Raw genomic sequence first — 18,741 nt, forward strand, 5'->3', positions numbered from 1 at the left:
CAGAGGCAACCTTTACACCCCGACTCAATCAGCAGATCCCACCCACTGTATCTGCAAATGTATTTGGACTTTGACCACTTGACACCACCCCAGCTGCTGCCACATCTCTGCCCTGTGTTGCTGCAGAGCCTTCTAACTAAACCGGCCCAGCCTCCACGCAGCAGCTAGGACAGTCGCATCAAACAAAGCTGGGGCGGGGGGAGGGGGGAGGGGAGGGGGGAGAGGGAGCGGGGAGAGGGAGGGGGCCCTAGCCTTGCAACGACTTCCCTCTCACCTGGGGTGTAAACCAGTCCTTTGCGACCTGGCATCACCCGTGTGATCTCCTCTCCCGCCTCTCTGCCTTCCTGGGCCTCCCCCAGGCTTGCTCCCACCACGGGGCCTTTGCACTTGCTGTGCCCTGGGCCTACGATGCTCTTTCCTCGGACATGCACGTGCCTTGTTCCTCCAGTCCATGTGGGTCTCTGCTCATATGTCTTCTCAGTGGCCAGAGCACTCTGTATAAAACAGCAGCTCCTGGGACTTCCCTGGAGGTCCAGTGGTAAAGAATCTTCCCTACAATGCAGGGGACTCGGGTTCGATCCCTGGTCAGGGAACGAAGACCCCACATGCTGCGGGGCAACTAAGCCGGCGCGCCACAACTACTGAGCCTGCGTGCCTCAACTAGAGAGCCTGCGTGCCGCAAACCACAGAGCCCACAAGCCCTGGAGCCCGCGCGCCACAACAAGAGACGAGAAAACCGGCATGCCACAGCTAGAGAGAAGCCCGCGCACCACAATGAAAGATCCCACGTGCCGCAGCTAAGACCCGATGCAGCCAAAAATAAATCAATAAATCTTAAAATGAAAAAAGAAGCAGCTCCTACCCTCCTCACGCAGCTGTCTCTCGCCACACAGCCCTCGCCAGCACTGACACACTACACACTTACTTGCCCGTTTGCTTGTCTGGGTCCCCACACTGGGATGCCAGTTCCCAGAGGGCAGGGTGTTTTCTGTTCTGTTCCCTGGTGGATCACAAATGCCTAGGATAGGCCCTGGCACGTAGGCGTTCCATAAATACCACTGCATGAATTGGGCCTAAGAGTACTCCTTAAGCGAGGGACAATTAAGACCAGAGGCTCCTGGGTTCCTTCCTCTGGGGCTGACCTTTCTGTTCCTGGAGACATAACATCAGAGGCGTCAGCTCTTCCAGGGCACCTTCAAACCCCTGGCTCCCTGGGAGTGTCGACTGGCCTTCAGGTTTCTCATCTGTAAATGAGGGGGTCGGCCTGGGCTCCTCCCCTGGGACTTTCCATCTCAGACATTCTGGACCTGCCCTTCCCATCCCCCCATCCATTCTAATATCCAGGGGCTTGGGAGTGTGCAACAGGAAGTGGCGGTCAAGATGTAAGCTGGGCCACGTGAACTGCTACCAGGCAAACCCCATGTGTCTCCACATCTTTGTTTAGACGCCATCACAGCTCGGGGAGAGGAAACTGGAGGAGTGGGTGGAATGGTGGCCTCCCAAAAGATACGTCCAAGTCCTGTAACCCCAGAAACTTACGAATGCGGCCAACTGAGAAAAAAGGGTCTTTGCAGATCAAAGTTAATCACGGTAAGGATGTTGAGATGAGATCGTTTGGATTGAGTGTGGCCCTAAATCCAATGACAACTGTCCCTGTCACAGAGAGGGGGCTCCGACAGGGGAGGCCGTGTGACCGCGGAGGCAGGGCCTAGAGCGATGCAGTCACGAGCCAACGGAGGGCGCGGCAGAGCCCGCGGGTGTGCCCTGCCCACGCCCTGATCGGGGCTCTGGCCCCGGGAATGTGAGAGAACACATTTCTGTTGTGTTAAGACGCCCAGTTTGTGGTCCTTTGCTACGGCTGTCCCAGAAAGCTCCCACAGGAGGGATTGCAGGGGATTAAAGCCTGCGGGGAGGGGCCTGTCGAGGATTACCTTTCCCACCAAGTTTCAGCTCTGGGCTTTCAGCCTGGTCCCACCCGACTGCCCGGCTGCTCCCGGCACTGGGATTGGGGTGGGGTGCGTTGGGCAGGGAGCTTTCCGGGTACAGGACCACCTCCCCTGGGCAACGCCCCGGCAACGCCCGGGCAACGCCTGCGCATGGTGTTTGCCCGAGGTGGAGCCCAGCGAGGCGGGGCACACAGGGCAGCACGTGGGGTGCGGCCTGGCTCTGCCTGAGCTCGGCTGCCGGTGGCTGCGGCCCGGAAGCCCCAGGAGCTCTGCTGTCAGCCTTGGAGGCCAGCCATTTAAACCAGAACAGATCGTGGGAGTGGAGTTCTACCAGCCACCCGGAGGCGGGTCTCTACCCAGGAGGATGGGGTCGGGGGGCACCATTTACAGACCACTGACCCCAACCCCGGGGGCTCAGCGCCTCAGCTGCATCACATCACGGGGCATCTCAGCTTCCCCACCGGGAAGCTGCGGTTACAGGCATTTCACAGACGAGGAAACGGACGCTGCGCAACCTTCCCAAAGCGACCCCCGCAGAAAGTGGCAGGGCTGGGGCCAGGACCCAGTGGGGCCGCAGCATCCCCTGTCCGGGGGGCGGGGGGAGGACTGGCTGGGGCCTTGGGCATCCCTGGGGGCTGCGGTTCCTCTGCAGGACTCGAGGCGGGCCCGCGCCGTGAAGCACGCGGTCTCCTGGGGGAGCTGCTTTGCCAGAGACTGAGTCAGAGCGCCCGGGCCTGTCTCCACCAGCCGGACACAGGGCCAAGGTGGGCGCCAGAGGCCTAGGAGGACAGAGGCAGGGAGGGAGGCCTGGCCACCCTCTCCCTCGGCCCCGGAGTGGCAGGGGCGTGGGCACACTGGCGAGGGCTCCTTCTTGTGGAGGGTCTACAGGCGTCTGTGAGCAGCTGGCGCTCTGAGGAGAGCCCCGGCTCCGGGCTGAGATGGGAGTGATGGTGGCCACTTACGTGGGCTGATGACAAGGGACGATGACGGGTCCTGGCACCTTCTGAACGGGGGGGTGGGGTGGGGGGAGTGTGCCAGGGCCTCCAGAGGGAGCTCCCGTCACCCTCGCAGGGGAGGGACCAGAGTTAGCCCACTTTACTGCTGGGAATACTGAGGCTCAGGGGTCACAGCACTCTCCCCAGATCGCGTGACGGCAAGTACAGCCCGGGGGCTCCCGCCCAGGCCCCCTGACTCCACAGCCCATGGGCTTAACCCTCCTCGCTCCGGGCCCACGGGGCTACGGGGTCTGGCCGCCACGTCCCTGGAGCTCCCCCTCCTCTCTGGCCCCTTCTCGCCACAGCCCGCTTTCCCTACCTGGTGACAAGTAAGGCTGGGTTTGCAGGGCTGACAGGTGACCAGCGCTGGCTGGGAAGGAGTGGGCACAGTGGAGCTGGCCCTCCCCTGGGGGCACTCCGCCAACCTGGATGTGGCATCAGGGGAGCAGGGGGACAGGAGGCCAGGCTGGCCTGTTTGTCGTATCGCAAAGTCCTACCCTGGGCGGGTGGGGGTCTGTGGTGGGGGGAAGCCTGGACAGCCTCTGCCCCAGGGTCCTGCCTGAGCCCCGCTCCTTCCCTCGCAGCACCTCCACCAGAGCATCCTCGGCCTCAAGGTGGCCACCCTGAAAATGGGCACCTCTTGCCAAGGTGAGCCCGACGCAAGGGGAGGTGGGCAAGAGGCCCCACAGTTGGACGGTTCAGAACTCTGGTCTCGGGGGCAGACATCGCCACGGCCAGCCCACCGCCACCACCTGCTCGCAGCGTGGCCTGCAAGACCTGTCTCCTCACTTGTAGCGTGGGCGCGCACCGGGCACCCTCCAGACCTGGGATGGGGCAGACGTCCCTCTATTTACTGGAGGTTTCTGGATGGAGCTGCTAAAGGAAAAGCGAGATCGCGGCTCATTCCCAAAGGAGGCCGCCAGAGCCAGGAGAACCCGAGGCATCGTCGCCATGCAGGCTGCTGCCCCAAGGGCAGAGGTGAGGACGGACCAAGCGGAGGAAGGAGGCTGCTCAGACTCCAGGGGCCCCACTGCCATTCGGAAAGGCCTGCAAACTATCTCGTCCAACGTTCCCGAACTTCCCCCACATGCAGACTCAGAGAATGTTAACAAACCAAAAAGTCTCACTTGGAACGCCAGTAGGAAAAATTCTAAATAAAAAAACCGTATTTTCTACAGATGGCCAATCGGCACATGAAAAGACGCTCAACATCACTAATCATTAGAGAAATGCAAATCAGAACTACAGTGTGGTGTCACCTCACAGCGGTCAGAATGGCCATCACCAAAAAGCCTACACGTGGAGGAGCTTCAAGATGGCGGAAGAGTAAGACGCGGAGATCGCCTTCCTCCCCACAGGTACATCAGAAATATGTCTACACGTGGAACAACTCCTACAGAACACCTACTGAACGCTGGCAGAAGACCTCAGACCTTCCAAAAAGCAAGAAACTCCCCACGTACCTGGGTAGGGCAAAAGAAAAAAGAAAAAACAGAGACAAAAAGATAGGGAAGGTACCTGCACCAGTGGGAGGGAGCTGTGAAGGAGGAAAGGTTTCCACACACTAGGAAGCCCCTTCGCGGGCGGAGACTGCGGGTGGCGGAGGGGGAAGCTTCGGAGCCGCGGAGGAGAGCGCAGCAACAGGGGTGCGGAGGGAAAAGCGGAGAGACTCCCCGCACAGAGGATCGGTGCCGACCAGCACTCACCAGCCCGAGAGGCTTGTCTGCTCACCTGCCGGGGCGGGCGGGGCTGGGAACTGAGGCTCGGGCTTCGGTCGGAGCGCAGGGAGAGGACTGGGGTTGGCGGCGTGAACACAGCCTGAAGGGGTTATTGCGCCACGGCTATACGGGAGGGAGTCCGGGAAAAGGTCTGGACCTGCCGAAGAGGCAAGAGACTTTTTCTTCCCTCTTTGTTTCCTGGCACTCGAGGAGAGGGGAAGAGCGCTGCTTAAAGGAGCTCCAGAGACGGGCGCGAGCCACGGCTAAAAGCGCGGACCCCAGAGATGGGCGGGAGACGCTAAGGCTGCTGCTGCCGCCACCAAGAAGCCTGTGTGCGAGCACAGGTCACTCTCCACACACCCTCTTCCGGGGAGCCTGTGCAGCCCGCCACTGCCAGAGTCCCGGGATCCAGGGACAACTTCCCCGGGAGAACACACGGCGCGCCTCAGGCTGCTGCAACGTCACGCAGGCCTCCGCCGCCGCAGGCCCGCCCCGCACTCCGTGCCCCTCCCTCCCCCCCGGCCTGAGTGAGCCAGAGCCCCCTAATCAGCGGCTCCTTTAACCCCGTCCTGTCTGAGCCAAGAACAGACGCCCTCCGGCGACCTACAGGCAGAGGCGGGGCCAAATCCAAAGCTGAGCCCCTGGAGCTGTGAGAACAATGAAAAGAAAGGGAAATCTCTCCCAGCAGCCTCAGAAGCAGCGGATTAAAGCTCCACAATCAACTTGACTGACCTGCATCTGTGGAATACCTGAACAGACAAGGAATCATCCCAAATTGAGGAGGCGGACTTTGGGAGCAACGATATATACATTTTTTTCCCTTTTTGTCTTTTAGTGAGTGTGTATGTGTATGCTTCTGTGTGAGATTTTGTCTGTATAGCTTTGCTTGTATCATTTGTCCTAGGGTTCTGTCTGTGCATTTTCTTTTTTACTTAAAAAATTTTTTCTTAATAATTATTTTTTATTTAATAACTTTATTTTATTTTATCTTCTTTCTTTCTTTCTATTTTTTCTCCCTTTTATTCTGAGCCGTGTGGATGAAAGGCTCTTGGTGCTCCAGCCTGGGGTCAGGGCTGTGCCTCTGAGGTGGGAGAGCCAAGTTCAGAACCCTGGTCCACAAGACACTTCCCAGCTCCACGTAATATCAAACGGCGAAAATCTCCCAGAGTTCTCCATGTCAACACCAACACCCAGCTTCACTCAGCGACGAGCAAGCTACAGTGCAGGACACCCTATGCCAAACAACTAGCAAGACAGGAACACAACCCCACCCATTAGCAGAGAGGCTGCCTAAAATCATAATAAGGCCACAGACACCCCAAAACACACCACCAGACATGGACCTGCCCACCAGAAAGACAAGATCCAGCCCCATCCACCAGAATACAGGCACTAGTCCCCTCCACCAGGGAGCCTGCACAACCCACTGAACAAACTTTAGCCACTGGGGACAGACACCAAAAACAACGGGAACTACGAACCTGCAGCCTGCAAAAAGGAGACCCCAAACACAGTAAGTTAAGCAAAATGAGAAGACAGAGAAACACACAGCCGATGAAGGAGCAAGGTAAAAACCCACCAAACCAAACAAATGAAGAGGAAATAGGCAGTCTACCTGAAAAAGAATTCAGAGTAATGATAGTAAAGATGATCCAAACTCTTGGAAACAGAATAGAGAAAATAAAAGAAATGTGTAACAAGGACCTAGAAGAACTAAAGAGGAAACAAACAATGATGAACAACACAATAAATGAAATTAAAAATTCTCTAGAATGGATCAATAGCAGAATAACTGAGGCAGAAGAACGGATAAGTGACCTGGAAGATAAAATAGTGGAAATAACTACTGCAGAGCAGAATAAAGAAAAAAGAATGAAAAGAATTGAGGACAGTCTCAGAGACCTCGGGGACAATATTAAACGCACCAACATTCGAATTATAGGGAACCAGAGGAAGAAGAGGAAAAGAAAGGAACTGAGAAAATATTTCAAGAGATTATAGTTGAAAAATTCCCTAATATGGGGAAGGAAATAGTTTATCAAGTCCAAGAGGCACAGAGAGTCCCATACAGGATAAAGCCAAAGTGAAACAGGCCAAGACACATATTAATCAAACTATCAAAAAGAAAATGCAAAGAAAAAATATTAAAAGCAGCAAGGGAAACACAACAAATAACACACAAGGGAGTCCCCATAAGGTTAACAGCTGATGTTTCAGCAGAAACTCTGCAAGCCAGAAGGGAGTGGCAGGACATATTTAAAGTGATAAAGGAGAAAAACCTACAACCAAGATTACTCTACCCAGCAAGGATCTCATTCAGATTTGATGGAGAAATTAAAGCCTTTACAGACAAGCAAAAGCTAAGAGAATTCAGCACCACCAAACCAGCTCTACAACAAATGCTAAAGGAACTCCTCTAGGCAGGAAACACAAGAGAAGGAAAAGACCTACAATAACAAACCCAAAACAATTAAGAAAATGGTAATAGGAACATACATATTGATAAATACCTTAAATGTAAATGGATTAAATGCTCCAACCAAAAGACATAGATTGGCTGAATGGATACAAAAACAAAACCCATATATATGCTGTCTATAACAGACCCACTTCAGACCTAGGGACACATACAGACTGAAAGTGAGGGGATGGAAAAACATACTCCATGCAAATGGAAATCAAAAGAAAGCTGAAGTAGCAATTCTCATATCAGACAAAATAGACTTTAAAATAAAGACTATTACAAGAGACAAAGAAGGACACTACATAATGATCAAGGGATCAATCCAAGAAGAAGATATAACAATTGTAAATATTTATGCACCCAACCTAGGAGCACCTCAATACATAAGGCAAATGCTAACAGCCATAAAAGGGGAAATCGACAGTAACACAATCATTAGAAGGGGACTTTAACACCCCACTTTCACCAATGGATAGATCATCCAAACAGAAAATTAATAAGGAAACACAAGCTTTAAATGATACATTAAACAAGATGGACTTAATTGATATTTATAGGACATTCCATCCAAAAACAACATAATACACATTCTTCTCAAGTGCTCATGGAACATTCTCCAGGATAGATCATATCTTGGGTCACAAATCAAGCCCTGGTAAATTTAAGAAAATTGAAATCGTATCAAGTATCTTTTCTGACCACAACGCTATGAGACTAGATATCAATTACAGGAAAAAATCTGTAAAAAATCCAAACACATGGAGGCTAAACAATACACTACTTAATAACCAAGAGATCACTGAAGAAATCAAAGAGGAAATCAAAAAATGCCTAGAAACAAATGACAATGAAAACACGACGACCCAAAACCTATGGGATGCAGCAAAAGCAGTTCTAAGAGGGAAGTTTATAGCAATACAATTCTACCTTAAGAAACAAGAAACATCTCAAATAAACAACCTAACCTTATACCTAAAGCAATTAGAGAAAGAAGAATTAAAAACCCCAAAGTTAGCAGAAGGAAAGAAATCATAAAGATCAGATCAGAAATAAATGAAACAGAAATGACGGAAACTATAGCAAAGATCAATAAAACTAAAAGCTGGTTCTTTGAGAAGATAAACAAAATTGATAAACCATTAGCCAGACTCATCAAGAAAAAAAGGGAGAAGACGCAAATCAACAGAATTAGAAATTAAAATGGAGAAGTAATAACTGACACTGCAGAAATACAAAGGATCATGAGAGATTACTACAAGCAACTCTATGTCAATAAAATGAACAACCTGGAAGAAATGGACAAATTCTTAGAAATGCACAACCTTCTGAGACTGAACCAGGAAGAAATAGAAAATATGAACAGGCCAATCACAAGCACTGAACTTGAAACTGTGATTAAAAATCTCCAACAAACAAAAGCCCAGGAACAGATGGATTCACAGGCGAATTCTATCAAACATTTAGAGAAGAGCTAACACCTTTCCTTCTCAAACTCTTCCAAAATATAGCAGAGGGAGGAACACTCCCAAAGTCATTCTACGAGGCCACCATCACCCTGATACCAAAACCAGACAAAGATGTCACAAAGAAGGAAAACTACAGGCCAATATCACTGATGAACATAGATGCAAAAATCCTCAACAAAATACTAGAAAACAGAAACCAACAGCACATTAAACGGATCATACACCATGATCAAGTGGGGTTTATCCCAGGAATGCAAGGATTCTTCAATATACACAGATCAATCAATGTGATACACCATATTAACAAATTGAAGGAGAAAAACCATATGATCATCTCAATAGATGCAGAGAAAGCTTTTGACAAAATTCAACACCAATTTATGATAAAAACCCTCCAGAAAGTAGGCAGAGAGGGAACTTTCCTCAACATTATAAAAGCCATATATGACAAACCCATAGCCAACATCGTCCTCAATGGTGAAAAACTGAAACCATTTCCACTAAGATCAGGAACAAGACAAGGCTGCCCACTCTCACCACTCTTATTCAACATAGTTTTGGAAGTTTTAGCCACAGCAATCAGAGAATAAAAAGAAATAAAAGGAATACAAATTGGAAAAGAAGAAGTAAAACTGTCACTCTTTGCAGATGACATGATACCATACATAGAGAGTCCTAAAGATGCTACCAGAAAACTACTAGAGCTAATCAATGAATTTGGTAAAGTAGCAGGATACAAAATTAATGCACAGAAATCTCTAGCATTCCTATACTCTAATGATGAAAAATCTGAAAGTGAAATTAAGAAAACACTCCCATTAACCATTGCAACAAAAAGAATAAAATAACTAGGAATAAACCTACCTAAGGAGACAAAAGATGTGTATGCAGAAAACTATAAGACACTGATGAAAGAAATTAAAGATGATACCAACAGATGGAGAGATATAGCATGTTCTTGGATTGGAAGAATCAATACTGTGAAAATGACTATACTACCCAAAGCAATCTACAGATTCAATGCAATCCCTATCAAATTACCAATGGCATATTTTACAGAACTAGAACAAAAAATCTTAAAATTTGTATGGAGACACAAAAGACCCTGAATAGCCAAAGCAGTCTTGAGGGAAAAAAGCGGAGCTGGAGGAATCAGGCTCCCTGACTTCAGACTATCCTACAAACCTACAGTAATCAAGACAGTATGGTACTGGTACAAAAACAGAAATATAGATCAATGGAACAGGACAGAAAGCCCAGAGATAAACCCATGCACATATGGTCACCTTATCTTTTTTTTTTTTTTAAGGGCTTCAAATGCTTGGCTTATTTATTTATTTATTTATTTATTTATTTATTTATTGGCTGTGTTGGGTCTTCATTTCTGTGCGAGGGCTTTCTCCAGTTGTGGCAAGCGGGGGCCACTCTTCATTGCGGTGCACGGGCCTCTCACTATCGCGGCCTCTCTTGTTGCGGAGCACAGGCTCCAGACGCGCAGGCTCAGTAGTTGTGGCTCACGGGCCTAGCTGCTCCACGGCATGTGGGATCTTCCCAGACCAGGGCTCGAACCCGTGTCCCCTGCATTAGCAGGCAGATTCTCAACCACTGAGCCACCAGGGAAGCCCTGGTCACCTTATCTTTGACAAAGGAGGCAAGAATATACAGTGGAGAAAAGACAGCCTCTTCAAAGAGTGGTGCTGGGAAAACTGGACAGGTACATGTATAAGTATGAAATTAGAACACTCCCTAACACCATACACAAAAATAAACTCAAAATGGATTAAAGACCTAAATGTAAGGCCAGGCACTATCAAACTCTTAGAGAAAAACATAGGCAGAACACTCTATGACATAAATGACAGCAAGATCCTTTTTGACCCACCTCCTAGAGAAATGGAAATAAAAACAGAAATAAACAAATGGGACCTAATGAAACTTCAAAGCTTTTGCACAGCAAAGGAAACCATAAACAAGACAAAAAGACAACCCTCAGAATGGGAGAAAATATTTACAAATGAAGCAACTGACAAAGGATTCATCTCCAAAATTTACAAGCAGCTCATGCAGCTCAATATCAAAAAAAACAAACAACCCAATCCAAAAATGGGCAGAAGACCTAAATAGACATTTCTCCAAAGAAGATATACAGGTTGCCAACAAACACATGAAAGAATGCTCAACATCATTAATCATTAGAGAAATGCAAATCAAAACTACAGTGAGATATCATCTCACACCGGTCAGAATGGCCATCATCAAAAAAGTCTACAAACAATAAATGCTGGAGAGGGTGTGGATAAAAGGGAACCCTCTTGCACTGTTGGTGTGAATGTAAATTGATACAGCCACCGTGGAGAACAGTATGGAGGTTCCTCAAAAAACTAAAAATAGAACTACCATACGACCCAGCAATCCCACTACTGGGCATATACCCTGAGAAAACCATAATTCAAAAAGAGACAGGTACCAAAATGTTCACTGCAGCTCTATTTACAATAGCCAGGACATGGAAGCAACCTAAGTGTCCATCAACAGATGAATGGATAAAGAAGATGTGGCACATATATACAATGGAATATTACTCAGCCATAAAAAGAAACGAAATTGAGTTATTTGTAGTGAGGTGGATGGACCTAGAGTCTGTTATACAGAGTGAAGTAAGTCAGAAAGAGGAAAACAAATACCGTATGCTAACACATATATATGGAATCTACGAAAAAAAAAAAAGTCCTGAAGAACCTAGGGACAAGATGGGAATAAAGACACAGACCTACTAGAGAATGGACTTGACGATATGGGAAGGGGGAAGGGTAAACTGTGACAAAGTGAGAGAGTGGCATGGACATATATACACTACCAGACATAAAATAGATAGCTAGTGGGAAGCAGCCGCATAGCACAGGGAGATCAGCTCGGTGCTTTGTGACTGCCTGGAGGGGTGGGATAGGGAGGGTGGGAGGGAGGGAGACGCAAGAGGGAAGAGATATGGGAACATATGTATATGTACAACTGAGTCACTTTGTTATAAAGCAGAAACTAACACACCCTTGTAACCCACACCCTTGTAACCTAACACCCAATAAAGATGTTAAAAAAAAAAAGTCTACACGTAACAAATGCTGGAGAGGGTGTGGAGAAAAGGGAAGCCTCCTACACTGTTGGTGGGAATGTAAACTGGTACAGCCATTATGGAGAACAGTATGGACGTTCCTTAAAAAAACTAAAAATAAAGCTACCATGAGATCCAGCAATCCCACTCCTGGGCATATGTCCAGACAAAACTGTAATTCAAAAAGATACATGCACCCCTATGTTCACAGCAGCACTATTCACAATAGCCAAGGTTTTTTTTGTTTTGTTTTGTTTTGTTTTGCGGTACGCGGGCCTCTCACTGTTGTGGCCTCTCCCGTTGCGGAGCACAGGCTCCGGACGCGCAGGCTCAGAGGCCATGGCTCACGCGCCCAGTTGCTCCGCGGCATGTGGGATCTTCCCGGACCGGGGCACGAACCCGCGTCCCCTGCCTCGGCAGGCGGAATCTCAACCACTGCGCCACCAGGGAAGCCCTACATCTGTTTTATAAACTAAAATGGTGACATTTACTTGTTGTAAATTCAGTAATGGCCCCATAGCTTATAAGTGATGACACCAGGGTTAGAACCCGTATCTGGGTTCAAATAAATTAGGTCCTAACCTCTACTGTCACAGGTAGTCTTGTGATGACAAAATCGAAGGGAAAAAAGTACTGTAAAGCTACAGTTTTTATGTGTCTGAAGGTCATCCATGTAACAATCATGACAGTACAGTTATGTCTGAGGGTTCCGTGGATGGGGCCGTGGGTTGGGATGGTCAGAAAGTACAGACGTGTCTAACTCATGAACCATCCTGGCCTTCTGGGCGGCTACACTTGGGCCTGCCAAAATCCCTTGGATTTCTGCCATCGGAAAGGAAGGGCCTGACAGTTGAATGATGTGTCTTCCTTGCCACCTACGCTCTTCTGCCGCTCCAGTCCCCCCTCTGCTCTGAAGCGGCGCTGTGTCTGCCAGTGACAGCACAGCCTGCCAACCACCGGTGCTGGGCACAGCGGCCTTTTGATTCAAGGACATAAAACAAGGGACACGGAGAGTGTTCCTCTGGGCTCGACTGGTGTCACTGCAGGAGTGGAGGTTAAGCTTGGAGGGACGGAGGTGTCACGTGTTTGTTAATAAATTTCTCTCGTGTGTGATGTGTAAGACCCTCAAAAGCCCATGCCCTGGCAGGCCCCCTCCTGCCTGGCTCCAGGCCAGGACTGATGAGTCCCATGGCTGTTTCAACACATGACCTTCCTCTTCAGAAGGTCAGCTATCAGCTGCTGCTTTGGAGGATGGCGGCCTCGTGATCCTGAGGTCTTGGGTAAAAAAGCTTTCAGCGACAAGGCTGTTTTGAGAATTGCAGAAATTGGAACCGAGGGGTTTGGGATGTCCAGTGCTTATTTCAACAAGCTGACCCGTCTCTGTGGTTGCACAGAACCCAGAGAGAGCGCTGAGCCGTGCAGACAAAAAGGTGCAAATGTTCAGAGTTTAAGGCAGTTGTCGGCGTGGGCTTCCACTGAACACATCTGGGGGCAAGCCTGGGTATTCGGAGGGCCTGATGAAGCTGAGATTACCTGGTGCCCCAAGCCCCCCGTATGCTCGCGTTTGAGGCGCCACATTTATGGATGGGCTGCTTCTGCTGCACATCTGAGAGCATCTCGCTGCCCGGCAGACACCATGCTGGCCTTATCTTGTCAAATATCCCACAGCCGCAGCATGGCCGCTAACACCAGCGTCCGTGCAGGGAGGTGACGTGCAGACCCGTGTGCGAGATTTTTAAGCGAAAGCTTAATCCAGTGTTTGCAGAGCTCCGGAAGGCCCACAGAGCCTGGACAGTCCCCCAGCATCAGGGCGCCAGCCGCTGGCCACGTGGGGCTGGGGAGCCGCCCATCTCCTGGCCCCCGAGGGCAGCTCCTCGCCGGGCTCTGAGTTCTGCCTGCACGTGGCTTTCCTTCCGGTCCTCGTACTGACCGCTGGCCCCTCGAGAGCACATCTGCAGCAACTGACGTCGATAAGCCCAAGGGAAGAGCGCACTGTGTGTGTCCAGAGACAGGGTCCCCCAGAAGTTTCCCGAAGTGTGAGGTGCGCGAATCTGGAGGCTCTTGGACAAAGCCAGCATCTCATTGAATCTTTTTCCGATTTTCATTCTTCCAAAAGTCTTCTGAGGACTTTCTGGATCCTCAAGGGGAACGTCTGTAAGTCTGTCTGGTGCTTTGTCCAGCTTTCCCACTCCCTAACATGCATCTCAGAAGCAACCAAATTTATCTAGAATGTTGTAATACTGCTTTGTTTTTAACGTATTATCTTTACTCTTAACTTCTATTTATTGACAGGAAACACAGCGTTTCTTTATGGCAGGGATGTAAAAATCGCCCTGGTGGTTACCAAACGTCTGCAGTTTGAGGCCACGGCCTCTACATTTAGCGGGAGGGATTTGTGATCTGGGCTCCGTGCCGGAACCAGAAAGCCACGTCTGAGTCAGCCGGCACGGTGACCCATCTGAGGGCCTGGGGAGGGGGTGCCCTGGGACATCTGCGAACATGCCCACTCTTGCTCCACTGGAGATGACGACCAGCTCCGGCTGGGGGGCCCCCAAGAGCCTGCGGGGAAACTTGGTGAAAGCCAGCGGAGCAGCAGGCTTGGACAGCTCAGGTCACTGCAGCGGTTCTGAGCGCTGTCAGCTCCTGTGAGAGGATGGGAAGCCTGCTGTGCGGAATCTGGGTGCAGGTTACACACCCGCCCGGGGGCTGGGGGTGGCAGGTGGGTTTGTTATTTGCTAAGTTGTGATTAAAGTCCCCAAGTTCAGGCTTCCCTGGTGGCGCAGTGGTTAAAAATCCGCCTGCCAATGCAGGGGACATGGGTTCGAGCCCTGGTCCGGAAAGATCCCACATGCCACGGAGCAACTAAGCCCGTGCGCCACAACTACTGAGCTCATGTGCCACAACTACTGAAGCCCGCGCACCTAGAGCCTGTGCTCTGCAACGAGAAGCCACCACAGTGAGAAGTCCGCGCACCACAACAGAGTAGACGCCGCTCACCTCAACTAGAGAAAGCCCGCGCGCAGCAACGAAGACCCAACGCAGCCAAGAATAAATAAATAAATTTATATATATATAAAAAAAGGCCCCAAGTTCAGGAAAGGCAACACCGCCATCTTGTGGCCAATAGTGTGCACAGCACCCGCGATGCCTGCTGATTGGGATCCAGGCTCAGAACCATTTTTAGCATCAGACCGGTTTCTGACCCTGCTGACAGTGGCAAAGGGGGATTTGTGGCCTCCTTGCCTCTCCAGCCACGGCAGGTCACCACCCACGGAGCCACCACACCTAAGAGCCTGCGTGCCGCAGACACCGTGCTGGGTTCCAGACCTACCTGTCCCCTCAAATCCCCCCTCACAGCCCCAGGACTGGGCGCTAACACCAGCATTCCCTGCAGACCTGCCTTCACTGCCAGGCAGGGGCCCTGGGGACACTGTGTAGCTCGGGAGAGGTGGAAGTGGGACTGCGGAGAGAAGCATGTCTTTTAACTTCCCTTTTCTGTGTTTAGAGGGAACTTGCCCTGTAGGTCTCAGGTCACACAGCTGGGCTGTAAGAGCAGCTCCCAGGCCCGTCCCTCTGGGCCTGTGTCTTCAGCTGTCAGTGGGGACAATGGCGCTCCTGTAACAGGCCCCCTCGGGGTCTTCAGACTGAATGCAAGTCATCACCCGGAACATGCCTGCACCCAACAGCCCTCCGTCAAGGCAGCTGGGATTGTGCTTCCCGGGCAGGAACTGGATTTGCAGGAAGTGAGGTCTTGTGGGCTCCTGGGATGGGTGGGTGGGGACTGTGTCCTATTCCCACACAGCAGCCCCAGGGGGCAGGACTCTGTGGGGAGAGCCAGGGCAGGGGGCCAAGCCTGGTCAGAAAGACCCTGTCCATAAGGGGCCGTGATGCGGGGCGCCCAGGGTGATGGTCGCTGTCAAAGCCAGGGGACCCTCTGCAGGTGGCTGAGTTGCGTTGTCGATACCCACGTGCGCGTCCTCGGTGGGCAGACCATAGAACTGTTGGTCCAAACTGGGACACTTCCGAGAGGGAAGGGACGCTCTCGTAACAACTATGCCAGGACAGGGGCACCTCGGACGGGCGTTGCCCCAGGCAAGCAAGGACGACGGTCACTCTTGTCATCAGGTGTGCAGGTGGCAAGTGAAGACGTGGATGGAGATGAGATTCTCGAGGGGAAAGAAGGGACTCCTGGGATCAGACCTTGAGGGACCATCTGCCAAGACTTGAGGGTAGCAGGAAGGAGGCAGCGGGACGGCCAGTAGCGACGGGGGAAGAGCACGTTCCCCGGGCCTGACTGCTGCCCAGAGGGCACCTGCTGGGATTACCCCTTCGGGGTGGCTGGGAGTATCGCAGAGCCGGTGAGAGGTGGACCCCAGAGCAGGGCGAGGGGAAGGAGCAAGTGCCCGTGGCAGTCCTCTCTGGAGCAGCGTGGAAAAGAGCCGCACCTCTCTCCCAGGAAAACAGCGTTTGCAATAGCTAAGGCAGCTCTCTGGTCTCCCTCCTTCCCTGCCAGAGTTATCAAGGAGGGACTAAATTTTGCTCAGGAAGTGCTGTCTAGTGCACAGGAATGAGGGCTGCGTTTCTCCAGTGGATGGAAAATACGTACTGAGCCTCTGCTACGAGCCAGGTGTGGTGGGAAAATTCACAGCAACGTACTTGAAACGGACAAGCCTCGGGGGGGGGTGGGTTCCAGCCTTTGTCACCCATCCACACCAGGCTCTGTGGTAGACGGGCTACGGCCCGCCCCCGCCCCTAGGAACCGTCCCCCACCCCCGACACTTGTCACCTCCCACCACCATGGGAACAGTGGATGCCAACCGCTCCACTCGACTGGTCCAGAGACAGAGTCGCCTTCCAGCTGGACCCCTCGCGGGGCCCGTCTCCCCGTCTCCAGACTGGGCCGATCATCCCTCCGCCCTGCCCACGGCTGAGGCCGGGTAACTAGCGGCGGGGCGACCCAGAGAGATGGTCTCTACAGCGGTGGGACTGTGGGCAGACCCCTGGGCTGAAGTGGGTCTCCAGAAAGTGGCGAGGCCTTGGAGGAGAGCGGAGAGGGCAGCGGAGAAGATGGGGGGGGGGCCCTGGGCAGGCAGCAGGCCTGCTCTGCCCTCCCAAGGCTCGCGGGGCCCTGCTGTCTCCGCCCACGTGCGCTCAGTGGCTCTGCCCTCGTCCGGTGGATTTTACGAGCTGAGGTTCTCTGCCCTGAACTGGTTGCAGCGGGGCGTCCGTCCCTGAACCACTGGCAAATACCGACTGCTCAGATTTTAGAGAAGACACTGGATTTAAACCTTCCCAACAGCCTCCCCCTTGCTGGAGTTTTAGTGTCACAACATCTCCATCCCTGGCCGTCTTGTCCGGCCAGGCTGCCCTCCCGACTCCATCCCCCTCACTCCTGCCACGGTGCCGCTGGCCTCCTGCCCTGGGGCTTTGCTTGCGCTGTGAGGTTGGAAGTCAGGGCGGCGTGGACAGCGCTGGGCAGGCCTGGGCTCGGGCCCCAGCTCCAGCCTCAGCAGCTGCTCTCAGCATTCCCAGAGCCTCAGTTTCCTCATCTGTAAATGGGAATCACTCCCTCAGGCTTCGGGGCTGGGAGGTGCGGAGAACATCCAGCCCAGAGCAGAGATAAATGCTGTTTCTTCCTCCTTTCCTCGAAGACTAAGAATTAGCTAGTCGAGAAGTAAGTCATAAAGAGAAAAACAAATACCGTATGCTAACACATATATATGCAATCTAAAAAAAAAAAAAATGGTCCTGAAGAAGCTAGGGGCAGGACAGGAATAAAGACGCAGACCTACTAGAGAATGGACTTGAGGACACGGGGAGGGGGAAGGGTAAGCTGGGATGAAGTGAGACAGTGGCACGGACATATATACACGACCAAATGTAAAACAGGTAGCTAGTGGGAAGCAGCCGCATAGCACAGGGAGATCAGCTCGGTGCTTTGTGACCACCTAGAGGGGTGGGATAGGGAGGGTGGGAGGGAGACGCAAGAGGGAGGGGATATGGCGATATATGTATATGTATAGCTGGTTCACTTTGTTATACCGCAGAAGCTAACACACCATTGTAAAGCAATTATACTCCAATAAAGATGTAAAAAAATTAGCTAGTCGAGAAATGCAAATGCAATCAGAAAAGAAGAAAAAAAGGAAAAAAAAAACCCAAAGACGAGAAAGAGACCTGGGGTCACTCTACCGATTTTGATAAACTGCAAATAATGCAGCAGCTTTCTGTGGTGAACAGGAATCACGGAGCAGCTTTTGTTTCTATCCAAGAAGAGATCAAAATGGACTTTATATTCCAACAAATATAAAGCCACAAACAGAACAACATGGCCCTCCTGCAGAAGTGTTATGCCCCTAGATGACCGATAGAGGGCAGGGCTGTGCAACCCTCAGCTGCCCTAGATCCGGAGGGCAGAGAAGGTCCAGCCCTCTGAGATGGAAGATGGGGTGGGTGGTGCAGAGGAGCAATGCGGGGGCAGGCATCGGAGTGCCTCAAGCCAGCATGGGAGAGCCGGCTCAGGGCTTTCTGGACAAGGTACCAGCCGGGAGAGCTCAGCTTGGGCCAAGCCACTGAACATGGGGATCCTCGTCTGAAAGCGAGGTGCTGCTTAGCTGCCATGGGGCGGTGAGGACACCTCAGTGCACAGAAGTTCCTGGAAATGAATTGGTGCACTTAGTCACCGTATAGAACGGAAGCCAGAAAACCATCACAACTCTAACTTCCAAAGAGGGGGACGACAGATTCCGGAACCTACATCTGGGTGAGTGTGACGGTGGTCCCAGAGTCCAGATGTATAAACATCTGTAATACAGACAACAGCTGGTGCCTTTTCAAAGCTTTATGCACGTCATCTCCTTGGAGGCTCTCAGCAGCCCCCGAGGTAGGTGCTGTGGTTACCCCCATTTAAAGATGGGAAAATGGGCAAGACGAGGGTAGGTGGTTTGCTGCAGGTCACCCAGCTGGGAAGTGGTGGGGTCGGGATTTGAACCCGCCGCTGGCTGGAGCCAAAGCTGGTGACGTCAACCATTATGGCACCTACT

The 18,741-nt window shown here is 51.5% G+C and overlaps 1 protein-coding gene across 4 annotated transcripts in view; it reads right to left on the reverse strand.

Annotated features, from left to right (window-relative positions):
* Positions 1 to 18,741, reverse strand: part of OSGIN1 (oxidative stress induced growth inhibitor 1) — a 56,899-nt gene that overhangs the window by 32,630 nt on the left and 5,528 nt on the right. The window contains exon 1 of one of the 4 annotated variants that reach the window (XM_073796425.1): positions 4,460 to 4,625. The exons of 1 other annotated variant lie outside the window; for it this stretch is intronic. Coding sequence is in view for 2 of the 3 variants with exons in the window: in XM_033844458.2 (XP_033700349.1) it covers positions 863 to 1,064 (202 nt within the window). In the remaining variant the exon portion in view is untranslated. 2 more of the 4 variants (XM_033844458.2, XM_033844459.2) reach the window with 2 other exon arrangements.

This window comes from Tursiops truncatus, chromosome 19 (assembly GCF_011762595.2).
Source record: "Tursiops truncatus isolate mTurTru1 chromosome 19, mTurTru1.mat.Y, whole genome shotgun sequence".
Lineage (NCBI taxonomy): Eukaryota > Metazoa > Chordata > Mammalia > Artiodactyla > Delphinidae > Tursiops > Tursiops truncatus.